This window comes from Mauremys reevesii, linkage group 16, assembly GCF_016161935.1.
Source record: "Mauremys reevesii isolate NIE-2019 linkage group 16, ASM1616193v1, whole genome shotgun sequence".
Classification (NCBI taxonomy): domain Eukaryota; kingdom Metazoa; phylum Chordata; order Testudines; family Geoemydidae; genus Mauremys; species Mauremys reevesii.
In genome coordinates this window covers 35,804,185-35,830,940 of record NC_052638.1, presented here as the reverse complement: position 1 = coordinate 35,830,940, position 26,756 = coordinate 35,804,185, and the positions used below count along the sequence as shown (strand labels likewise).

The 26,756-nt window shown below is 40.6% G+C and overlaps 1 protein-coding gene across 2 annotated transcripts in view; it reads left to right on the top strand.

Moving 5' to 3' along the window:
- Window positions 1–16,784, top strand: part of MLYCD (malonyl-CoA decarboxylase) — a 49,576-nt gene extending 32,792 nt beyond the window's left edge. For both annotated transcript variants that reach the window (XM_039503581.1, XM_039503580.1), the window contains one exon: window positions 12,674–16,784. In XM_039503581.1, coding sequence (XP_039359515.1) covers window positions 12,674–13,207 — 534 coding nt within the window. In that variant the 3' untranslated portion in view covers window positions 13,208–16,784. The remainder of the gene's footprint in view (window positions 1–12,673) is intronic.
- The last annotated feature ends 9,972 nt before the right edge of the window (window positions 16,785–26,756 follow it).

Genomic DNA, 26,756 nt, shown 5'->3' with positions numbered 1-26,756 from the left:
TTTTTTTCAAATATTTGGGCATTTCATCTTTTGGAACGGAGTTCTGATAGCATGGATTCCTCTTCCCATACAGCGATCAGATCCAGTACTTCCCATTCAGTCCATGCTGGAGCTCTTCTGCGATTCTGGGACTCCATGGTCACCTCTGAGCTCGCCACGCTGGCCAAACAGGAAATGAAATTCAAAAGTTCATGGGGCTTTTCCTGTCTGCCTGGCCAGTGCATCTCAGTTGAGAGTGCTGTCCAGAGCGGTCACAATGGAGCACTCTGGGATAGCTCCTGGAGGCCAATACCGTCAAATTGCATCCACTCTACCCCCACATTCAACCCAGCAAGGTCAATTTCAGTGCTAATCTCCTTGTCGGGGAGGAATACAGAAATTGATTTTAAGAGACCTTTAAGCCGACAAAAATGGCTTCGTCGTGTGGATGGGTGCAGAGTTAAATCAACCTAACGCTGCTAAATTTGACCTAAACTCATAGTGTAGACCAGGGCTGAGAAGAGGTATCTCTCTTTGGTTCCCTACTGTCCTTTCTTTGTCTCCTAATGTCTCTTACTCTTTCTCTTCTCTCTTCCTTCCCCCTCTTTCTTGCTGTTTCCTCTTCCTCTTGCCACTTGTTCCTTCCATTGCTCACAGTTTTTTCTCATACCTTTCTACCTGTTGTCCTTGTTAAACTCCACCTTACCACACTTATTACACATGCTCCCCATCAGCACTCTTCATTATTAGTGATTGTGGTGCCTATAAACTACAGGAATTTATCGCCCTGTGCTGCCTGGGAGGATGCAATTTGTGTGAAGTTGGATTGGGATTATATGATCATGGCACAATCCTGCCTAATTAAATGTACATAGGCTAGAATTGAGAGCTGTGTCAAAATTTAGTACGTTGAGACTGTGTGAGCCGGTCTCATTGCTGTAATAATTTAGCATAACATTAACATTGCTCCTGCATTCTTAGGGGAGAAATGGACATGTTTTAGTATTTATTATTTCTTTTAGGTACTCCAGTGTGATATCTAACCTTTATGAATCTGTAATTTTGTTGGGAAGTGGTTGGGGTTTATGTATGAAGGGAGAAATAGACTTCTCCTGCAGGTGTGGAAAATTGATGGCTTGCCTGAAAGGTTTTGAAATGCTGGCATAATTTAATGTCAGGATAGGTCTTATGTTATATCTTTGGAAGTGATTTTTGTGTAAATTGTGATAATTAACTGCTTGGCTCACAGTTAAAGCAGGTATGGAAATTACCTTTTTCAGTGGTGATTACAGGCGGTTGTGTTGACACAAAATAAGTAGCAAAGTATACTTAGTTTAACATGACTTTTTTAATGAGATAATGTTATTTCTTGGAACTCTGAAGTACCAAATTTAGCATTGTTTACAACCTTTGTACAGTCACCTGGAAATGGGTTAGATTTTGGACAAAGATTCTTAGATTGTTAAATGGGATTACCAGGTATTCATTTTATTTGTGGGAGAACTGATTTTTTTTTCCATGTGGAGAACTTCCTGTGTCAAATTCTGCAAGACCAGACAGGCTCTGTTCTGTACCACCATTACATATTTTACATCCTTAAAAAGCTGTACACAATCCTATAAATCAAACTAACTGTTTTTCATTACATGATTACCCTCTTGGTAATTTCAGTCTCTGACTGAACCAGGGTCAGGTGACTTCAGCCAATTGATTTTGACAATTTGAAGGGGAAGTGCCCTTTCTTCCTCTTTCCCTCTAAGTCCTTATACTCTGTTCATCATTATGTTGTCTACTACTCAGTGATTCTTTGTTGAACTTGGATATGTGTGTTTAAGGTTTACCCGATCAGATGAGGGGAATCTAGTGCATTACAGCCTCAAAGCACTTGTCTTATGGAACCTCTTCTGCACAGCTGTGGCAGCCAGGGCAAAAGAGGAACATCTAATCATCAATATTATTGGCAGCCTAATTTTGGCAGAAGGGCTCAGCTTTCTGATAATACTCCTTCATTGCATTTGTTTGCTCTGTATCTTGGGGTCAGCTAAAAGTGAAGGACTTTCCAAGGCTGTCTGAGTTCACTGCAGACATTTTGTTTGGAGCACAGTTCTATCCACAGTGACTTCAAAGGGGCCAACAAAATAACTGCAGTGCTGAGTCACCTGTGAGTTGGTGGCAGCATCTTAAGATGTGTAGCATAGCAAGAATTTTGTTGGTGTAAGATACTGCATGCCATCAGTGTAAGCTAAGTTATTTATGTGAAAAACAGGTGGATTTGAGAGCAATGTGCGGAGAAGGAAAACCTGTTGTATAATAAACACAAAGATCTTTTCAATCATTATGTGCTAAAAGATGCAGTTTAGGAATGGTGAAAAAGTCTTTTTAATTTTGCTGCCAGTAAAATATTTGGGGGAAGAGGGAATATTATGAAAGAACTAAGTAAACTTTTTAGCAATATTCTATTTTTTTCCCTTACAGTTTAAACACTGAATGTTTTTAATACATTTCTATAACCCTTCACATGTTTTGAGTTAACCTTTGTGGACATCTGCTTGAGCAGCAGAAGGTTATTCAATTCATGATTTCCCAAGGCATTGCAATTTTTTAAAACTTTTTTTTTTCATCCTCCAGTAAAACTCTTCTTTTTTTTTTTCTGACTTTGCCTTAACGTAACCCACTGTGACACATCTACTTGTAAATGCCAGTATAACTTCAAAAATGGAACCTCTGCTGTCATTTTTCATAAGAGAAGCTGCAAAACATTCTGTCATGAAGTGATATCATTAAATCAGAAAAGAAACAGCCACTGAGTTAGGAATATGTTTATAACTACTCTTTGCATTTAGTTCTTTATTTAGAAGGATTTTGGAAAATTTATAGGAATATGGGAATTGCTCGTGGTCTGTGTAGTCCAGTATCCTGTCTCCAACAGTGGCTGGTACCAGACACTTTAGGGGAAGTTGCAAAGTAACCCTCAAAGTGGGCAGTTAGGTAATAACCTGCCCATATTGTAAACTTCTTCCTAATCTCCTTGATTAGAGGTTCACAAAGACCATGTCTACATTACAAACTTCTGTTAGCATAGCTATAGCAGTAAGGGGTATGAAGAGGTGTGATATCTATCTGACCGCTGTGTCAGCAAAAGCCCCTAGTATAGACACATTTATATCCTCAAAACTGCACTTTTACTGATATGGCTTATTTCATTCAGGGATGTAAAATGGCTGGATTAATCTGTATCAGCAAAAGCACAGTTTTGCTGGTAAAGTTGTTTCCACAATAGGAACACTTTGGCAGTATAGTATATTGATATAGCTATACTGGAAAACATTCCTAATATAGACATGGCTTTGTATACTAAAGTGTGAGGACATACAGGACCAGGTCTCTATCCAGTTTGCAGGTGCAAACAACTGTGCACACACTTTAAAGTATATGCCCCCATAAGGATGTTTTTTCTAAATATGAATTTTCATTACTATTGTATTATTGCAGCCCAAGAGGCCGCAATCAGGTTTGTGACACCCAAAGCACTGTGTAATCACATAGTAAGACACATCCCCTGCCCAAAAGAATTAGTCTAATTTAAAACAAATGGAGGAGATTATGAAGTTGATGGCAAAACTAACTTCGTAACTGAGCAATTAACAGTTTGAATGATCTTTAAATATTGGTTGTCCTTACTAACCATTATCAGCTGGCCCGCGCCGCTTCCAGCTATTGGCCCGGAGCAGCGATCCGCGGCCAGTAGGAGCCACGATCGGCTGGACCTGCGGACAGGGCAGGTAAACACACTGCCCCAGCCTGCCAGGGGCTTTCCCTACAGAAGCAGCGACCCCTGTTTGAGAAACCCTTCTGTAGCTGAAGTTTTCAAATATTCTTCACAGAATATGCCTTGTAGTAATTTTATCTGCAGGTGACAAAGACATGGATAACCACGATGAGGTCTGCATTTGAGAGAACTGGTAAAGCTGATAGCCAGTGGCATATTATTATACCTGCAAACTGAGACTAGACAGAATGCCCAGGTTAATAGTTTCTAAAATACATAACAATTGGGAGCAGATTTTGACTTTCTGGTTGGGTTGTTAATTACTATCTTAATGTGTTCAAGGTGACCTAGTAAGAACTTATTTTCCTACACAATCTTTGCTTTCATTGGTGAAAAATGTGACCTTGGACTGTTGCTTTCATTGTTCAGCTGGTGTGGAATGCAGCAGTTTCAGATGAGTCACGAGTAATAGGATGGGATCTGCAACCATCAAAAAACAAACAAACAAAAACACCACCACCAGCAGCTTCTTGATGGTGTGAGTGTTTCTGACAAGAAAATAAACATAAATGGATCTATCAGTAGCCCAAGAAACTAGCACATTAATTTAGCAACAACATAAACGAGTACGCTTTACTGCATTTATTTATTTTTTTATGCAAGAAGTGTCCATCTAAGGTAAGCTCCTAAACTCAAACATTCATCTGTTGTGTGATAGTACTATAGCTGCAAAGATTGGATCAGTTCCCCAGTTTTTAATCAGTCTTAAAAAACAAAACAAAACATGATTTGCTCTCTTTTCTTATTTTTTTCCTTCCCATAATGGATTTCATCAGTAATTTCTTTTGAGAATGTTTTGGTTTAGGGTCAACAGTTGAACTACTTCTAAAAGTCAGTGGTAAACAAAGTACAATCCCACAGCCCAAGAAAGCCACCTGTATACTATACTTCAGTATATGTTAATAGATATCAGGGAGCTATGATACAGACATCAGAGTTAATCATAGAATATCAGGGTTGGAAGGGACCTCAGGAGGTCATCTAGTCCAGCCCCCTGCTCAAGGCAGGACCAATCCCTAGACAGATTTTTACCCCAGTTCCCTAAATGGCCCACTCAAGGATTGAACTCACAACCCTGGGTTTAGCAGGCCAATGCTCAAACCACTGAGCTATTCCTCCCACAATACATAAATAGCAAGAGGAAATAAATGTTCATGTTCAGTTTTGCCATTTGGGGCAGTGTGTTTCCTTTCTTCTGCAAGCTAGGAGGTAGAAGCCAGATCTGTCAATGTGGGGAAGACAAGGCCAGGCTTTTGTCTTTCATAAAGCCCTGTATTCTGCTTCCAAACAGCGCTGAAAGGTGGCCTCCAAATCTCCTGCTCTGCTAATCTGCATAGCAAAGTAGATCTCAAAACTTTGCTAATTTGACTTTTGACAAAGTCTTTTCCCTTGATTCAGTGGGCGGATTTTGTTTGCCTATTTTCCTTCCAACCTAAGAGAGATCTGTGCATCACAGCTTGCAGCAACCCCTCCTTATTTCCAAAGCTGTAGGCCCAACATAGTAGACAAGCCTGTATAAAAGTGCCTCCAGTGTTTTGGATTCTTTCAGCCCTCCTTGAGTCCCTGTCTGGATGAAGCTCTGTTTTTGTTTATATGGGAAGTCACATTATAGGGGGAAATGGTTTCTTCAAAGAGCTCTGCTGGTATTTTTCAGCACTTGGCGGTGGCAGTTGTACTGTCTCTAGCACCTCCACCCTACTCAGGCAAACTTTGCTACAAGCAAACCTCCTCAAATTCTTAACATATATTTTTTTTAATCACTCGTGGTTGGCCAAAGAGGACCTTTGAGTCAGCCAATATATAACTGAGAAACCAGCAAGGAGGACCTTCACACTGGAATCTTGCAGCGCTCATTACACTTAACATTCTCAATGAGAATGCTGGTCTCAAAAGAAAGCTTGTCACTATAAACTACAGACTAGCATTACTATTCCTGGGACCAACATGGCTATAACAGTACTTCAGACAATAATGGAAGATATCATATTTTTGCTATGGAAGTCACCATTTTGTATCAACCAAGTGCTCAGGTGTTGTTTTGGGTTTTTTTATGTTGTTTTTCTCCTTGATTGCAGCTACTTCTTGCTCTCCGGCTTTCCTCACAAGGAGGGGTTAATTGAATTACACTGCATGTTCCCTGCACTGTTCAGTGGAGCTGTAGACCAGGGGGAGCTGGTGAGATGAGCCACAGACGCTGGCTAGAAGTTTCTTTCTTCCCTGGTACACAGGAGGGAAGAAGGATCTGAGCTGTGGTAACTAGAGAATATTGTGGGAGCAGAGGCCAGGAGCGTGTGGATGTAGGCTGTCCAGAGGACATACTGAAATAAACTGTCCCAGTAAATGATCAGCTAATTTGACAAAAATGATTTTCAGCTGTGAGACATAGGAGCATAAGGATGGAAATGAAAGATATTTCATTACAGTAAAATAATGTAACATTGTAATGGAATTTAGGGGTGGCAGCTTCAGAATTTGGTCCTGTTATGTGGTGATGTATGTGGCATTCTGATATTTTTTTTCTTTAATATTAAAGTGTGTGATTTAAACCCACAGAAAGAGAATGTTTGTAATTTATTTAAAAATTCCACACTAGACATACCTTGCCCCTTTCTGTTCAGGCTTGCTGATAAAGGTTTTAGTGTTACCCACTTTCCTAAAATCACTTTTATAGAAGATATTGCTGTTTACACTGCACAGCTGAGGTGCCTAGCCGTTAATCATCAGATTAAACAGATCTGTCACAGAGCTGCAGGGTGGGTGGAAACTTGTATTGCAGTTTTCAACCAGTGTAGCGGGCATGCAGATGGAGAAAATTCCTATTCTTCCCCTCCCCCCCCCCATACTACTATATGTAAACAGATTTTTCTTATATATGTCATGTTAATGCAAATAATAGTATAAGACTAAGAGTTGATTTCCCCCCCCCCCCCAACTTATTAAACGTTTTCAAGACATTGAACCCAATTCACTGTTGCACTGTGGCCATGTGCTGCTTGCTGGCACAAAGATGTCCTAAACCTGGCAGATATGTTCATCTAACAGTTCCATGTTGACACGCAGCTGGGTTAGTAGCTCCACACCACTCCCTTGCAGCTCCTTGGATGGGAGCGATAACTTGGAGAGAGGTGTCCACAGGCAACGCCCCCGCAGCTCCCATTGGCTGCAGTTCCATGCCAAAGGGAGCTGCGGGGGTGGTGCTTGGGGTGTGGGCAGCGTGTGGAGCCTCTTGGCTGCCCCTACACGTAGGAGCCAGAGGGGGGACATGCTGCTGCTTCCAGGAGCCTCACAGAGCAGGGCAAGCCCCAGACCCCGCTCCCCAGCGGGCGTTCAAGGGCTGGATTAAAATGCCTGGAGGCCAGATGTGGCCCCTGGGCTGTAGTTTGCCCACCCCAGCCTAGATTCTTCCATGAGTTTTCTCTCTCTCTAAAGTTCAGTGCTTATTTGCAAGGTAAATATGACTTGAAGATTTTTCTGTAAAATGTTATCTTTTCATAAATCAATAGCTGGGTATTCCTAGTGGATATCACTTGTGTAAATGTTTTAAATAATTGATCTGAATGTTACTTTCTTTAATGCTACTTTTTCATTAATGCTAATGTGGTAGACACTTGTCTTTAGGCTACATTTATAGCTTCTTTTTAATTCCTTTACCCAACTTGCAATTTAATTTTTCATGCTTATTAACTTGTAGGATAAGAAGTGGTGTTAAGATATTGAGCACCAACTAATTTTATCCCCCAAATTACTAAAAACTGTAGTCTCAAAAAACAAGAAATGGTAGGCCAAATCAAATTGCTTCTCTTAATATCCATTCTGGGATGTGACTCCCATTATCTTAGCCACCTGGGGTTGTTTGCCATGGTTTAGGGAACACCACAATTAAAAATAATCGCTATTATTATTTGACTGTATTAAAGAAAAAAAATTAAAAACAGAACAAATAATATACAACGGTTACTGCAGCTACAATCTTCTTTATATGTTTCTCTGTGGCAAATTTTTAACCAACATTGCACCTTTGAGAGTCAGCCTGCCCCTGATGGGGCACTTTTTATCCAGATAAGTTAAGACCACAGTAGACATGAGTTGTGTTTTTATAGATGGGCAAATGAATTTTTGTTTATGGGTAGGTGAGTGTTGTTTTATTAAAGATAACAGAGAGCTTAACTAAGTCTTGTGAAAGCAAAGAAGGTGTTTAAATTAGATTACTTGAGAGAAGTTTATTCAAGGAGCTCTCTTGAGACAGGATATTAAGAATTCTAATATTCAAATTAAATCCACTGCTTCTTTCTGTTTATCCAGGCTTCCTTATGGAAATATATAGTCTAAACCATTTTGGTGTTTAACAGGAGAAGCCATTACTTTCATAAAGTAGAATAGCTTTTCAATATCCCATTTAAAATCATTACAAAAAAAATTAAATGTAGTGCAGGGATCTCAAATTCAATTTACCTTAGGGCCAGTGCCAGTCCTCAAATCCTCCCAGTGGGCCAATGTCACTCATGCTGCCCAGAACCTGCCCCCCCCCCCCAAAAAAAATCCGGCCCCCACCTGCCTAAGGCTCTGGAACGGAGTTTGGGTGGGGGAGGAGGTCTGGGATAGTGGATTAGGGTGCAGGCTCTGAGAGGGAGTTTGGGTGCAGAAGAGGTGAGAGGTTGGGCTCTGGGAAGGAGCTTAGGTGGGGGAGGGAGTCTGGGGTGCAGGCTCTAGGAGGGAGTTTGGGGGTGGGAAGGAGTGCTGTCACAACCCAATGGCCCCCTCTCCTTAGGGAGTCCCCTGGGAAGGTAGATCAGCACAGCCCTGGCCCACCCCGCCCCTCCCCTGGGCTGCAGGGAGGGGCCGGCAGCCACTGGAGTGAGCAGGCAGACGCTGCTCAGCTCTGCTGCGCTTCCAGGGACCCTGAAGCAGGAGCGCCCGGGGGCGGCAGGTGGGGCTAAGGGACAGACCTGGCCCCAAAACTGCTGGAGCCCAATGTGCCACATTGGGGAGGCTCGCAGGCCACAGATGGCCTGCGGACCAGGAGTTTGAGACCCCTGATCTTGTGCACTGGCAATCTTTCACCCTTGATGCTGAAATCTTGGTAATCTCATTGTGTCCCAGAAGCGGCGGTGCTGTACTGGAAGGTTGCTGCTTCCTAATCCTGTGTGGGGTCTTTGTTCTTTGTCATCTTGCTGTTGTTTGCGTGCTCGAAAGAGATGAGATTAACAGGGTGAGAGGATATGAGTGTGACAGGTTTGCCATTGAAGTTGACAGATGGGAGCAAAATTCATGCTGCTTGCTTAATTCAGAAAAATGTTCTCTTTTTTCATAGTTTGAAGACACACCTCTTTTAGGGCATTCTTCAAATTGAATATTCACCGCTGTCACCTGTTCCGTGACTGAAGACATTCATGAGGTGGTTCTGGTAGCATCTTTAGAACATGAATATACAATCTGTAATAACTGTCTTTGTTCTTGTGGAGGGAGCTCTCAGAACATCTTAGGTTAGCATTTTAACTCTTGTATTTAGCCCATTTTTTGAGATATTCCTGTAGCTTTATTAGGGTTTAATAGGAGTTGAAATTCTGTTTCAGATAAGTACAAATACTCTTATATAAAAAGTCTTCAGTTTCTCAAAATTGCCTTTTTAAAATTTACAAGATTCTTAAAGGGTCTTTTTAGCTTAAATAGTCTTCACAGAAGATACTTCTTCTTGGAAATCTTTTGGAGAGGGGACTTGTATTTCTGAATTTGATAGGGAAATTGCCAGATAATTAATTGCCCAATTAAAAGTGTGTGTGTGTGTGTATATACACACACACACTCACACCTCTACCCTGATATAACGCTACCCCGATATAACACGAATTTGGATATAAGGTGGTAAAGCAGCGCTCTCGGGGGGCGGGGCTGCGCACTCCGGTGGATCAAAGCAAGTTCGATATAACGCGGTTTCACCTATAATGCGGTAAGGTTTTTTTTGGCTCCCAAGGACAGCGTTGTATTGCGGTAGAGGGGTGTGTGTGTGTGTGTGTATAATAAAATAAACAGTTGTGGCTTACTGCCTACAAACTTCTGTGATTTTTTTTAATCTTTTTTTATCGGACGTTCTTTGTATACCCTTAACCAGAGATGTGTCCCTAGATTTAATCCTCAAGGGTCACTGGTTTCTGTAACTTGATCACTGCTCACTGTCCATTCTGCTTTTATTGAGATTCTTCAGAGCCCTCATGTTTTCAAGTTCTTAGAATCTGTGAAACAGTTTGTTAGCTCTCAGGAAACTAGAGAATATGGCAAGGATTTTCAAAGGAATTTAGCCTCCCATTTTCCCTTTGATTTTCATTCTTTTTGGGCCCCTTTGACAGTTCAAGCTATAATTTATACCATATCTAAATTAAAATTGTGTGTACATAGTGATGCAGCTCAGTGCTCCACAGCCTTCATTCTGCCAGTGCTGTATTGTATTGTCTATGTAATTTGAGTTCTTTGGCAATCTCATTCTTGCTTTAAATTGAATTGTGTGCTGGGATTTGATAGGAAGAGAGAGATGATTCTAGAACTGTCAGTCATGGGAGATCAGTTTATGGTATGAGTCTTTACTGTAGCAATTAGTAAACAATATAATTAGTAAACAATAAGTCATGTATTTCAGTATATTGTACAGTAGACTTATATTTTTCACCAGTGTTTTTAAACTGGTTGCCATAGCTACAAGAAGAAATCTTGTTCAATGTTCAGTAGTATACAAGTTTTCTATTGTTTTCTATATTTCTGTAACTTGGTTAAATTTCTAGAATACACTAAATTTTTATCTGCAGAATTAAGCTGTCCTGCAGTGCTTTAGTGAAAAGATTAATTAGAATTACAGGAATTGTATTGGTATCTCTGATTTATTTTTCATTATAGAGCTGCCAATATGATGATTATTGAAGCATTGTTTGGTGCACCACAATAGGACTGAGACTAACACACTTTATAGTCCAAGAATGGGACTCCGATAAGGACTCCGGCAAGAGCAGCTGACTGACTGCTCTACCAGACCAAGTACCCTGAGGGGGTGCTGTCATGTCGCATGCATATTTGGTATTGGCTTGCGCAAATAGCCACTTATACATTTTGACTGGAAAGCTCTTTGCACAAATACTGACTACTGTATGTATTTAAAAGTAATTGACAAACAGATTAGGTGTGGGCAATTGAATGGCTGCAGTTTTCAAAATCAGACCCCATATTATATTGGGTATCAAGTATGCTTAATTATTTTTTAACAGGACCAATGGATATAGAACTGTATTTTGATCTTGATCTCTTGGTGACCAGCATAATATTTTAACCAAACACTTGATTCCTTTATTCTTGATTCCTTTATTCTTGCAGAATTTGTATTGTTTTTCAGAATATTAAATTGTGTAGACATACTTTGGGGGTTTTGTGTGTGTGTGTGTTTCATATTTCAGGTTTCTTAGGCTCTAGTCCTGAAAGCTGTTCTATATGACTGGATCCCATCAGAGCCTCTTTCACTTCTTTGGGCATCCACAGGGACTCAGGGAATTGGGTCCTAAATTTGGAAATCCAGGAGTTTAAAAGGGCTCTTCTTCCAATGTTTGTATCTGACACTTGATAGAGCACTGTTATATTTTAGAATGTACAGGGTAAATTTGCTATGCAGTGACTTAGCAGCATGACTCCCATTAGCATTTGTCAGTTTAAGATCGCATCTGAATGAAGATGATTTTTTAATGATAATCTAGAAAATACTCAAAATAGAAAAATGTATTGTGAAGGCAATTTTATGTTGACATTAAGATGTTATTGTAAAGTCTATAAATGTCTGAGACCTCCTCCCCCTCAGTGGGAAAAGTAATTTTAAAAAGCACTCTGGGTTGTTGTACTTTGGCTTCTTCCTCCCTTCTTCACCCACCAGGCTTGATATCCAAGTTAATTCCTCATGTGTTAAATCCAAATGACAATGAATTTGGTGGCCTCATCTAGTCCTAATGTCAGCACACCTCAAAACTAGCATGCAATTTTGTCATAATTACCAAAGGGAATGGCTTCTGTTCACATGTCCATTAGCACCTAAGAGATGCTTCAACTGATGCAATAAATGTTGATTGATGGGATCAACTCTGTTGTTCGCAACATAAAATTTTATCTTAAAGTGTTTGCAGTTCACATGGATAGTATGAAAAGTAGCTTCAATGGTACATAATCACTTCTCACACTCCAGTAAACGCTGGATTCAGAAGAATCCTTGAGTAAGTGGCACCAGTTCATCTGAAAGGGCCACTGACATCAAGACTAAAAATCTAAATAAGACGCGCTGCCTTTGGTATCTAATAGGAAGAAGCCTCCTGAGTTTATCATAGAAATTTAGCCTAAGCCTCATTTTCCCCCTGTCCCCCACTACCCATACATTTCTTCATGTCAAAATAGGGAAAATTATAATAAAAATGCAGGAAAGTCATAAAATGGCCAAATTCTTTCACCTTATTCCTCTGGGAAGGGTCGTTAATGGACACACTACTATGTTGATGGGCACAACACACATACCTATAGACCTAGATTAGCTTTATTGTGTAGATTAAAATTATCAGCTATAAAGGAAAAACATTCCCAGAATGGCACACACTTACTTGAAACTAATCTGTTATTGACAGAGGTGATTTTATATGGCATTTGCACACACCATTAGCTTGTGTAGTAAATCATCCTTTTGGCTTAAGAAGAAAATCTTTTCTCAAAACCATTTGTCCCTACTGACAGTAAATTGTCCGAAACAGTTTTTAGAATATTTAGCAATTGTTCCTTGAGTCAGAGTTCTCATTCATTTAAAAAAGCAATTGTCATGCTTGATTTGTGATTTTTTTTTCTTTTGGTCTACAGGGGGAATTTCCTCAGATCAAAGTGTTTTCTAGTCTGTCACCTATCCCAGGATTCACCAAGTGGCTCATTGGACTTCTGACCTCACAGATAAAGGAACAAGGGAGAAATGAACTATTTACAGATGCAGAATACCAAGATATCTCTGAGATCACAGGTGACCCTGCTACTGAAAAGCTAAAGAGGCTCTTAACTAATAACGAATGGGTGAGATCGGAAAGATTGGTCAAAGCATTGCATTCACCATTTATGAGGCTCTGTGCTTGGTACCTGTATGGAGAGAAACACCGTGGATATGCCCTTAATCCAGTAGCAAACTTTCACCTTCAGAATGGTGCTGTGCTGTGGCGGATAAATTGGATGGCAGACACAAGCCCCCGTGGGATCACTGCTTCATGTGGCATGATGGTAAACTATCGTTATTTCTTAGAGGACACAGCAAGTAACAGTGCAGGATACCTTGGGACAAAGCACATCAAAGCCTCAGAACAGGTTCTTTCCTTGGTGTCTCAATTTCAGCAAAATAGCAAACTTTAAATATACAAGAAGATTTTAAGAGTGAACATTTCTCATTTGAATGAAGGGGTATGATATCTTGGGATGTCCTTATTGAAAAGGGAATGTTTGTAATAAAACAATGAGCTCTGTTCTTAGTCACAGCAGGATGCAAAATTACATTATCTGCCAAAATTACTATAACTTTCTTTACTTGCACTGTCAGATACTCAGAGTCTGATACAGTATGGTTGAATTATCACCATACTTTATGTTCAAATGAGCTGGAAGTGTGTATTAAAGGCTGTGTAAACTCATCTCAGTAAGGTTACAAGCCAGTGGTGACTTGTGTGGACTGTTCTCTGCCCCTGTTGTCGTTCTCAGGATCAATATAGTTGTTTAAGCTACATCTTCAAAAGCACAGAGGAACTCCTCAGTACACTAATATATTAAATAGATGAATACCCAAATAACTAGATAAAAGCAATGGGCGAAGACAATTTATTATTCAAATATATATAAGCTGAAGAGCAATCTGCAGCATTTCTTCACTAAGGTCTTTGTCTTCTTTATTCCTGACATTTTTTGGTAAAACCTCTTGATTTGGTCATTCTTTTGCTTTTTCAAAGTAAAGTACAAAGTGCCAACACTGACTCATTGCTCTGATCGAGCAACAAGATACCTTGTATTTCTGTGGCTTTTTCTCAAGGCAGTAGGTATGTGCAACAGTGTATTTGCAGATTGCTATAGCTCATATTTACAGTTCAAAAAGTAAAATCAGTGGCTCTAAATAAGAGAAGAAAGTCTGTTGCTTATAGGACTTAATTATGAAGCTTTAGGAGATATATAAAATCTCCGTAAATTATATTGGACATTTTAGAAATTGGACTTTAATAAGCTTTTTTTTAATAGTAAAAAGCCAGGTTTGATCTGTAAAGCAATAAATTAAAATAAGTCTTGCCCTATAAATGTTACATGATATCTCTTTTAAAATGTACCATATTCAGGTTACAGTCACACTTGATGTTAGTATCTCCAGTGAAATAAGATCACTGACTTCAATGGATCAGATATCAGCAGATTCGGAGTGCAGAATTCTTGGCTTCTTCAATGTATGATGAAATCCTGACCAAATTCCTGAGAGAATTACACAAACATTTCTATTTCCTTATGCAAGTAAAGGTGAAGGGATCCCTAAGTGTCCAGATGTACCATTTCATTCCAGGAGAAAGGACAATCAAACGAATTGTGTGTGTTTTCTAAACAAAAATCTTCCTACCTACTGAGTGGCCTTTTTTAAATATCTGCTAAAGAGATTAAATGTTCCCTGGCTTCAGCTGATAGATTTCTCAGTGAGATGATGTAGCTGGATGCACTACACACTATTCCCTTCAGAACAAAGTCATTTTTACATAGCAGCTGGTCTTCACATTAGCAATGGCAACTAGCCTAGCCATGCTGCTTTCATTATGGTGTTAAGAATGGTTCCAAAAGCCATCACATCTAGTGAGCAAGTATCTCTTATGTCAACAAATTAAAGCAAACCCATGGGTTTTGATCAGATACCAGTAAAAAAAAAATTACTACCAGCTTCTTGTGGGGGAGGAATCTTGTGTTGCCAAATTTTTTAAAGAAAATTAAGAGTCTCTTTGCTCAACTTGAATTTGTGAAAATGCCAGAGGGCAATACAGCCTGTGCCAAAAGATTAGCTTTTCCACTGCCTCTGCATAACTTGACTCATTGCACATGAGCCAGAAAGACACTGTAAAGTTTTTGAGAAGAGATCAGTAAATTCTTCAGGATGCCTCTGCATTTCCCACTTGGGGAATTAAGTACTCAAACTTCTGGAATCTCCTGGTGTGAGTAGGGTCCTCTGGACACGGTCTTTTGTTTGGCCAGTGGTGGGAAAGCAGCTCAGCGTAATCAGTCAGTCCGTGGACTAGAATAAAGGTAACTGCCAACGGGACAAGAAAACAGTTTATTTTATTTCTAAAACTGGTACGTCACTGATGGGGTGAGGACTGGGGTACTGTGATTTTTTTTCTAATACCTGAGAGCAGACAGACCCCACTATGTACCAACTTAACTGATGAGAGTAAACGGCAGGCTTGTGTACACATGAAGGTTAATGTGGAATAAGGTTGGGTGTGAATTTAAAGTGAATTACCTATCCCTGCTTAACTCCATTTGTGGAAACTTATTCCATAATAACAGCGCCTTATTCCAAATTAGCTTAATCTACTTTAAACTAATTTGGAATAAGGCATTCTTCTTTTGGATTAAGAGAGTCCACACAGGGAGTTGATCAGGAAGAGTTATTCTGGAATAACTCCTGATGTGTGGTGGTTTGGACTTCACTTGCCTTTATGCCCTCAGTTGAGGGATCACAAGCATGCAGGGCACATGTGTGGCCCCAATGGACACTGCCAGCTAAAAGACCATGAGAGGGATCCACATGGAAAAAGCATCTCAAACCAGAGTTACTGTTAAGAGTGACCTGCTGTTCCCTAGGTTTTTCAGACCTGCTCATCACCCGTTAAGATCAATGGGAGCTGCTGGGTGCTCAGCAGGTCTGAAAAACGTAGTCACTTATTTATATGGCTAAAAAAAAGCGGTTGGGTACTGAACTCTTTTGAAAATTTGACTGACCGCACCCCCTCCCCCCACACACACTGAAATCAGTAGGAGTTGAGGCCTCTGCACCTTACACCAAAAGGCATTATAAACAGGGGCTTAATCCTGCTGTTATTGAAGACCATGACAGGTGCAGGACTGGGACGTCACAGGATAAATGTAGTCCCTCTGGAACCCATTAATATCAGGCATGAATGACAACACATGTACTTGATGTATTTTCACAGTGCAGAGTGCACTCAGTCCTTTCCAGTCTGTCATTGCTTCAGCTTGTCTAAATTGCCTGTCGATGGCTCTTGGAGTAAATTTCAGCATTTGCTATGTATAAAATATCAGTTTTGCTTAAAGGGAGGATATTATCCATGTTTAAAGACTCTCAAGGACTTAAGAGTTTAAAAATCTGCTAAATGAATTTCAGCCAGACCTTGCACTGGAGTGACACCCATTATTGTTGCCATAGCGAATAGTCAATTGCACCTTCGGTGTTAATACCCCAGTTTTCTAGGGGTTCTAGCAGGACCATTTTGAACTTTCATCCTTCTGAAACTTGGTGTGCAAGTTCTCAGCCTGAAACAGATTTTTTTTTCTCATTTAAAAATAACCTCATTTTTAGACTTAGAGCAAAAAATGGGGGTTTAAATATTTTCTCTAAGGAAAAACAGCTTAAGTTTAAGAACCTGAAATTTTTCAAGCATGTATTCCCAAGAGGCACTTATTCATCTGAAGTTACACTGGCTAAGATAAGAATTATGAGTATTTATAAAGGATAGTGCCAGGGAATAAGCTGATCACTTACTGGGATGAGGAAAAAATCTCCCTTTCCAAATAGGTGCACTGTAGAAGTTTTATTAAAAGTCCCCTTGATTTGACAATAGTTTTGATACCAGACTAGATGGATGAATGATCTGACCTGGTATGACTTTTATCATTTTCATGCTGTGTGTAGACCGGTGCCTTTTAAAATTAAAGACTAAACAAACAAAAACTGTGTCATTTTCTGTTTTTCTATAACAACATGGGGGAAAAAAAAGACCCATTTTAAATAAGGATCTGATTTTCAATGGTGCTTTCCTAGCAGATGCACCTGCAGTTGCAACTGATATAATAAAACACCTTTGCAGGTACAGGCATTAATATCTATAATACCTGCCCATATGGCCAATAGTGGTAGGAAAGTGCCCTTGAAAGTACCTGCAAGCTCATAGTTGCCCACCAGGATCTAAATATCAGGCCTAAAGTTGTAGCATAAAATGGTGACCAGAGTAAGGAAAAGATGAGTAAAGAGTACGTTCCCATTTCTGTGCTTTCCCTATTATTTCTAGAACGCTGCAGCCTCTTTTGTGTGTAACATCATTAAATATTATCTTTACATGGAGCCCTGAGGGGGAACATGTGTACATAACAGTTGTGTGGGTGCTGAACTTGCAATGGCTGCTGTCAAAAGAGTGCTTAGTCTAATACCCTGACAGCCAGATAGTCACTTAGGAAAACCTCATTTTCAGCAAACACATTACTGCAGGACATGACACTTTTGTTTTCAGCAGAGATCAGATTTATTATCAGGTGTATTTATTTTTCCCTTCTCCAAAGTTTAGAAAGTACAATTTAATCAGTATACTCCTGGTTTTAAGATGAAATTCAGTTTTGTGTATGAATAAATACAGCTGTTTGTGAAGGAAAAACCCTATATTTGTTCTCTAAAATGCCTCCGGTTTGAGGAAGTCAAATAAGAGACTTCTATTAAAGACAACAGAGATTTTGAGTGATGCAACAGGTTGATCTAAATCAGGCTCATAAAGTGTGGATTCTCACACCTAGACAGAGTTTAAATGCCTCCATGGTCTGCTTGTTAGGAGATCATAAGCAAAGATTTTTAGCATCACATTGGAGGTGCATTATATGGGTGTATTTTCTCTATGACATCTGTTCTCCTCACGCACCTGCAAAAGTATTTCACTTCATCAGTTTGCTTTTTGGTTCACGTCATCTGTTAGACCAGTAATCTAACAAATGAGGCTAAATATTCTATCATTTAATTGTGCATCAGAAATGTAGTTCAATTTTAAAAGAACCTTTGTGAAAGGATTGTTGAGGGTGAAGTCTTTGGTCATTACTGCCACTGGCTGTTTATTCCCACGAGTTTTCTTTCATTGGTTGTTGGCCTTAAAATGACCATCAGTGCTTGGACTGTCCAGCTTGCCAATAAAGGTTGCTTTAAAATGAACAATGCTGAAAGTGGAAAGGAAATGCTCACCATATGTACTATTTACTGGGGCAATGGGCATGTCATTGGCGAGGTTTTATTCCAGTCTTTTGAAATGCAGCTTCATTGCTCAAAATGCAGGGATAATGGCTCCCCTCTCCCAGTTTGTGGAGTTGGTGAAGCCTATTCTGAAGAGCGCACACATAACAAAGAGGAGGTGGTAATAGTGTATAATAACAGCAAAACTTGGGTCTTCTTCCAGTGTTTGTCTGACACTGAGCAGGGCACAGTTATATTTTAAAATGTAAAAGGTAAATTTGCAGTACAGCGCCTCAGCAGGATGACTCCCATTTGCTTTTGTCAGTTTCAGCTAGCTACTGAACGATGATGCTTTTTTAATGATAATCTAGAAAATATTCAAAATAGAAAAATGTATTATGTAGCCATCATAAAGGCAAATTTCTGTTGACATTAAAATGCTATTGTAAAATCTATAAATGACTGAGACCCCCTCCCCCTCAATATGAAAAGTAATTAACACTCTGGCTTCTTTCTCCTTCTTTGGTCCCAAGCTGAGGAGTTTTCATGTGCTATCCTTTTCTGATAGCCTTTTATCATTATAAAACTCTCATTGGGCCGAAGATTTAAACACATAGACTCATAGACTTTAAGGTCAGAAGGGACCATTATGATCATCTAGTCTGACCTCCTGCACAATGCAGGCCACAGAATCCCACCCACACATGCTGAACCCTCTGACACAACACCATCTGGCTAGAGAATAACACCAAGGCACCAAAGGGCTAAATTCAATTAATGGGTAGTGTAGTCTCTACACACTCAATCCATGGCTTCTCTGTGAAGGGGCCAGATCCTGTCGTCTAGTCAGGGCCAGAGAAAGGTGTATGTCGGTACAGGGAGGGCAGAAAGGGAGAGGCAAAGTGTCATTAGTCAGTATTTCCTCAAATTCTGGCACCAGGCTATTCCTAAGTGGAAATCAGAGCAGACTTCGGGCAGCTGGGCATTAGTTGAAGCCTGCAGCCTATCCCCTGGCCCAAAGGCCCGTTGTTGCTGAACAGCATTCTGGCCTTGTCCTTTATACCACTATACCAACCCCACACCATTGAAGGATTTCCCGAAAGAGGGGGAAGTCACAGGAAGCTCGCTGAAGTATCTTTACAGCTTCTGTGGCACAAAGCAGACAATGTGGGTTGTCTGGTGCAAGGGAGCTAACGAATAGTGATTGTATTAATGGGGTATTTGCTCTAAACAGCTACCCACACTATACTGGATGGAGTCTACAAACTCATTTCAGCGAGAGCGGTGGGCTGGGTAATGACTTTTAGTCTCTATCATAATGAACTGGGTTGGAACCATTAACCCAGAGAGGGTTAATGCTTCTCTAAGGCTTTCCACTGCAAACTCAATTTGTAAACCATAGCTGGTTGTTTTGGAGAACATACTGCTGAATCTGGGTGTTTTACAGGTCCGCTATCAGCCCAGGTACAGATTTATTTTAAGGAGGAGGAGGAAGGACATAAATTGATTCCGACATGCATTAGTCACAGATTCGCAAAAAAAGTTTTTAAACACAGTTGCAGATGCTCAATTTAAAAAAAAAAAAAACATACTATGAAAATGGCTTGAATTTAACCTAACAACACTTTACAGACACACAGTCTCTAATGTGGACTGCTGCCTTTTGTTGCTATCATTCCAGTAGTAATAAACAAACTGGTCTTGATGGGAGAACTCAAAGAACAGCAATAGAGCAAAGTTGTGTCATAGTTTTATGAATGGAAAATGTCTGGAAATGAATAGATAACAGATCTGTGTATTTTTGCAGAATGCCTAGAGCAAAATGGTCTGCAGGGAGGCATGTTTCGTGGGTTGCTGATGTAGACAAATACAAGAAACTATCTACACCACAGAAAAGGCGGCAACTTTATACTGTTTCAAGAAACACTGATGGCCTTCTTTATAAAGGCTTTTGTGATGGCTCAGTATGTTCAATTTGTGTCTTGAGTGTCCCGCCTTACATTATTTGCACCTTATAAATAGTACATTGGAGTGATGTATGGGCTGCCACTTATTGGGGACACACACAAGAACACACATCCTCCCTAAGTGATGCAACTCCCGTGGAGGGAGTTGGACTCCATTTCAGTGGTGACAAAAACAGTGGTGGAAGTTAAGCAGAAAATGGGCCTAAGCGGCAAAGTAATGTAACTTGCCTTGATTCTGTCTCAGTGGTGGGGTGTAGAGATGAAATGATGATGCCTTTGTTTTATGTACTGCACTTTTAAAATATACCAGCACAGCAGCTCAGTGAATGAATCCTTTCCTTGGCACACAGGAGGGGTAGAGGCCCTGAGAGAGGCCACCTGGACAATTTAGCGAGAGCAGAGGTCCAGGGAGGTGGAGCCAAGCTGCCTAGAAAATTCAACAATAAAACTCACGTTAAGAAATAACGGGTATTTCTCACTATGAGACACAAGTAGGTGTGTTTGCATGGGTAACAGGGTATTTCATGGCAGTAGAATAAGTTAATGTTGCCACACTGTCTAGGATGTGGTGCTTTGGAATGTGGGTGCTTTGTTCCCTACTTTCTCCAGCAGAAGTGAGATGCTGCACACATGCAAAAGGGTCTGAAGAGGAGGATGGTGCAGCAAGACAATGAATGAGGTGGAAGAAAGCAGCCTCTGCCCCTCCGTTAATTTATGGTTACATCGTTCTCATTATTTTTCTGAGGGACCAAGTAACTCCTGGCATGAAAGTTCAGCTCCTATGGACAGCAATGGATGTTGCACTCGTTTTAACAGGTGGGTTTGGTTCCAGGAGAAATACCAAATTGAGGCAAGTTACCCCCACTTACACCAACTTCTGGGCTAACTTACAATTCATTTTGGCCAAGAGCTGTATGTTATGCATGAGACCATTACACTGAGCGAACCTTGTGCATCACCGGCTTGGTTAGGATGTCAAAAATAGAGATGACATGTTTGCTGTGTTCATTATATCCCTCCAGTAAATAAATGAAACGAAGCACTATTTTGATGATTATGCTGTCCGGGTAGTGGCACTATACACCGCTGTGCAAAAAGTCACTGATAAAAAAGAAGTTATAGGCCCAGATCCTCAGGTGGTATAAATCAGTGTATTTCCATTGACTACAATGGAGCTACACCACCTTAGTCTCTAAGGCCTAGATCCTCAAAGGTATATAGGCTCCTCACTTCCCTTGAAATCTGTGGAATTTAGGAGCCTAAATAGCTTTGAGGATCTGGGCCAAATGGCTTGTCAGTACCAAAACTTGCACTGGTGTCGTGTAAACCCATGTGGACCCTTATAAACCTATTCCAAATTGGCTTAGTCAAAAATTGCCCCTCAGACTAGAATAAAAGTGTGAAAACAGGAGTTTACACTGATGTAACTATAACCAGTGCTTAATTTGTGCCAGGACTTGCCAGGGCTGAGCCCCGGACCCTCTAGGCGTGGCAGTTCATAGCCGCGGCACCTCTGGGTTCGCTGCATCAGGTATGAATGTAAAAAAATTGCTTGAGTCCTTGCACCTCTTTCATTACAAATTAAGCACTGACTCTATCAGTCTAAATTCACACCTTAGGTTATACTAGTACAACTTCCCTGTGTAGACAAGGTCTAAATAGTGCTAAGCACAAGAAATAGGACCACAGAGGCAAGGAAATACAGAGCAGAGAGTCCTTGCAATTTGGGAGTGAGGCCTATGGATAGAGTACTGCACGGAGTGTGCGCTGGTAGTGTCATCCCTGTTCTGTGCATAAAGAGAAGCATTTGGTGCCTGATCATGTGAGATGCTAATCAGGGCATTGTCGCCTCATGGGATCAGACCATTGGTGGTGTGCTGGTACCTGCTTACAAATAGTTCAGAAAATTCTCTGGGGCATTTCCCTTGACATAGTGATTGTAGTGATACCATTGAAACCTCATTCCTGATAATAAAAACAGTATGGAGACTAGCTACTGAATATGCTCTGCCGTGGTTTTTCAAAGATAAATGTCTTCTAGATGTGTTGGTCTCCTCCCACCAAAATACCATAAGACCGTACGGCTCGATGTACCTCACTTCATTTGAATTGGTGGTGGTATTATTATGAACCAAGTTTATTACAACAGTGTCTAAGGGAATGAGGCCACAGTGTTCTGGGTGCTGTAGTGGGTAGTCCCTGCCCCAGAGAGCTTACAATCTAAACAGGCGAAAAAGGCATAGGGTCGGAGAAGGGGCATAACATGCAAGCAGAGTGAAAATGTGATGGCAGCAAAAGGCATGCTAATCCATGGTTTTTTAATTTTAATTTAATTTTATTTATTCAATGAGCTTACTTACGAGGGGATAAGTTAAATGAACAAAAAGGGAAACAGAAGAGGGTAAGCGGGGCAGATGTGGAGTGAAACCAAAGTGAAGGAGAAAGAAGGTTGGAACAAGCAGCCAATCAGTGCAGGGCACAGAAAGTCCAGTCAAAACTAGAAAGCTGTCTGAATGTCTCTGCCTTGGCTGCATCTGCTCTTATTGGCTGGAGTCTCTGGCTGGCTTCTCTCTGCAGTTTTTTCCCAAGGGGTGGGCGTAGCACATGGGCACAACCATGTAGTACCCCCAGAGTGTGGGAGGTCTGCTCTAGGTCAAGGAGGGTGCTGAGGGAAGGAGTGGCTGGGCCTCATTTTGTATTGACCAATCAGTATTAGAGCCTGCCATTCCACGCTTCCAGCTTTCATCAGACTCTTCCCTCCTGTGATGAAGATTTGAGGGTTGAATTGCTGGATTCATTTTCAGCTACAGCTGTTCTATCTAATAGAAAAAATGTGCTGAAATTGAAACCATTGCAAATATAAGGGAAAATTAGGGTAACTAATTTGCTGAAACAGGTACACCAACTTCCAACCTAGCGTGACTTTAAACCAGAGAACTCATGAACCCCTGATTATTGGGATTATACTAGGAACACTAACTGAATCTTAATTAGAGCTGAAATTTGGAGAGAGAGAGAGAGAGAGAGAGAGAGAATCAAAATGACCTATCTTGTTTCTGCTTAATTAGAGAAAAAGGAAATGATGCAGAAACTTTAAATAGTGAAAAAAATCATTAAGCTCCTACAGTCTGTATCTAAGAATATACTTAAATGAAATTTTTGTTCTAGTAAAGTCTTTAAAATGTAATTAAAATATCAATGATATGTTTTTGCTTTTTTAAGCAACTATTTTTTCCCAAGAAGCCTTTTTTAATGAAAATATCTTTTAAGTTTGAAAAAGGTTACACTGTGTTCTTGGATTCTTTTTTGCTCTATGGATGAGAGTTTGGTGGGAAAGAATGTGGTTGTAAATATACTTCTGAGTATATTTTTAAATATGTTGAAAGTATACATTACACATTAGGCCCTTGATTATCTCAGACTCATTAGCCAGCACCCTGTTTTGTGAAATGCAGGCATTTCTTCTACTTATACTGGAGTTTTAACACATTTTAAAATATCATCTGTCATTTGGAAAAAGAAAGCAAAATACTGAACATCCAGCTTGGTACTAGGTTCTTGAATGTGCGTGCTGTTCTCATAAATTGGGGACTTCTGTATTACCACATATAACTTTATATATCTCAAAACTAATAGGATTATTTAACTGAAATGTTGATGTTCTCAGATGCAAGCAAATATACCTCCCCCCTACACACACACACAAACACAGAAAACAACATTCAAAGAATGTTAATATTGTAAGATAAAGCACCCAAAAGTTAGGAAATGCCAGAATTAAGGTTTCCCATGTAACCTTAATTTGGCCCCTTGTGTGTATGCATTTTGATACAGTCTTTAACTGCATGATCACAGACTATATTTTCAGCAGAACCTCATTCATTGCACAGGATGTGAGTACTCAGCACTTATGCAAATTATAGGCCAGCTGTCTCAAGTTAGGCACGCAGAAATGAGGAACATAGAGTTAATAGCATTTGTAAAAAGTTTGGTTGAAGTGAGTTGCCCAGCATCACATAGGAACTCTGTGGCAGAGGCAGGGATAGAATCCAGTTCTGTAGGGTGGCATTCAATCTCCAACCCTGCCCTCATCTCATTAGCTGTACATCCCAGTCCGATTCCTCTATATTCCAGTCAAGTTGACTCATTTTTTCCTCCATGCTGCCTGGACACCAGGAGCACTAAGAGCACAGGGGAGATAGTTCATGTGCCTTAGCTCCAAGAGAAGCAATACAGCCCTCGGATGGCACATGCTCAGTACAAACGGACTCTTCAGAGAATTTCGCTGCCAAACTCTGTCTCTACTGAGACAGCGATTTCCAGAGGCTTATAATTTAGCCAAATTCGGGCAGAGTTTCATGGGAACAGCAAAAAGCACTTCTCTGGCACAGAGTGAGGTCCTTGCTCCAAAACCTGGAGGCATCAAAGCTTATCAATGAACCAGTGTAAGAAATTTTAAGAAACTTCCCCCTAACCTTGTGCTGAGAAACAGTGGAACCGTTTTTACTATAATTAAAAATATATATATGTGTAAACCTGAGGCAGACATCTGGCATAGAAAATTCAGCCTGAGCAGTTGTATGTTAAAATTATAAGCCTTTTTTTTTGATTGCTTATAATGAAAACCCTTATCTACAGGCATCACTGTGTATGTCGCCTATATTGACCTGGCTAGCAATGTCAGATTTGTAAGTGCAGCTGTAATTTATGACAAGTGATTGTTTTATGTGTCAGAGCAGCACAAGTTTATTTCTGTGTGTGTTTCTGTATGTATCTAATCGAGTAAGAGAGTTGTTAGAAGAAGAGTTGAAATGGCTTCTGTAGCTGTGGGCTGATCAGAGGACAGAGCTGTTAAGATGGGAAAAGCATTAAAAACAGAATGAATGATGAGAGAGTGGAGGTGTTTAAAATAGAACAATGATGGGCTCAGTTTTAAACAGATTTATCTTTGCTTTCCTCGGAGGAAATGACACTGAGGGATTTGTGGATATTCAGGCTGAAACAAGTTGCTGAGTTAGGAGTATTGAAATAGTAGGTCTGTGACGTAAAATGTGTTGAAATAAGATATAAGGTGAGCATTTTGGGCTTTGCTGAAGTGCACATTTCAACACTTTTTATGTCATTGTTAAAATAATGGGATTAATCAAGAGGAAATTTATACACTCTGATGGTGTGTGTGTGTGTGTGTGTAATATGAACACATACAGACTATCAACATGTGTTTTATAGATTTTGAGTGATATATAATAGAGAGTTGAAGGGAGAGAAAGCACTTGTATTATCTTGTTTGCAGAAAAGTCCTTGAAATATTAACCTGTGATGAGTAAATGTGTGGTGGTATTGCTCATAGAAACCAAATCATTTTACTTCTGATTTACAAGGGATTTGTATGTAAATGACCCTTACTGAACAATAAGCTTAATACAGTTTTGTGTAAGAAAAGAGATGTGTGCACAGGGACTGAGCCAAGTCTTGATTTAGCATACTGCACTTTTTTTTTATTCTCTCTACTAAGTCCTGCCAAGCCTGCAGACTTTATTTACTAGCACATCATTGAGCATCATTTCCCACAGAGCATACTTAAAAAGTCAGGTGAAAATAAAATAATAATTAAAGCATCTTTCAGCCCACTGATAAAAATTCATTGTGATGGGTGTGAAATCCTGGCTCCTTTGAAGTCAATGTCAAAGCTCCCATTGACTTTAAGAGCGTCAGGATTTCAACCTATGGGTCCTGCAACAGATAATGGTTTGCTGTGGCTATCTTGGGGCTGGCGCTGCAGCCAGCACTTTCACTGACACAGCCCTTGACGCAGGTGCAGCATTTTGGGGCAACAACAACAGCTGTATTTTATTGTGTGCTACGGCTTTTCGCTGCAGCCTGGGGACTCTGTGTGGCGGGGCATTCCATTTCTTCCAGTTGGGCAGCGGTTGGTGCGCCACATCCCAGCTCTCATTCCGCAGGCTTGGCGCCATTGTCTGTCTTTCGGTTACTCTCTGCCTTTCTGCCGTTTCTGTGATGGATGAGTCTGATGCAAATGGAGCCCTGCTCTGTTTCTGCTGCTGCACATGAGTGTCACCAGCACAACTTATCTGTCGATGAGTTGTGTGGGATATAGTGATGACAGCAGTCCGATTCCTTCAGTCAATAGTCGACCGGCGTGTGCGCGGCGAATTCACCTGCAATGCTCGCACCCGCTGAGCACGCGCGGGCAGTGCAACAAATCAACAGGGTGTGGATCACACTGATGGATCAACACTGGCACTCAACCATGCTGGGAGTGGCACTTTCGCAAATGAAAGCGTAGCTCGCCCGCATGTGGCTGAGGCACTGGACACAAGATTGAGACTCCTTGGGACAGGCTGCTGCAAGGGAAATTCTGCAAGCGGCGGTGGAAAGCGAGTGGCTATTGATGGCTGAAGAAAGCAAATCCAGAACCAGGTGGGTGTGGGTTGAAGGTGTTTGGGTCAAGTTTGCAAGGCATCGAATATGTGATCTGGCAAGATCCTGCATGGAAAGACCATGTGGAGGGAAGTGACTGGATGCTGTGGATGGATTGTGGATAATGGGTGGCAAATGATAGGTTGCTAAGGTGGGAGGAAATGGAGGACCTGATATGGACCTGGCATCAGGCCCCCGAGGCATGACATTGTATTAATCGTAAGGCGGGATCATCTATATTCACGCTGGCGCTACTGATCACGGTTCACCAGCATGGCCACATTTGGTTACACAGGCTGGATCTTCA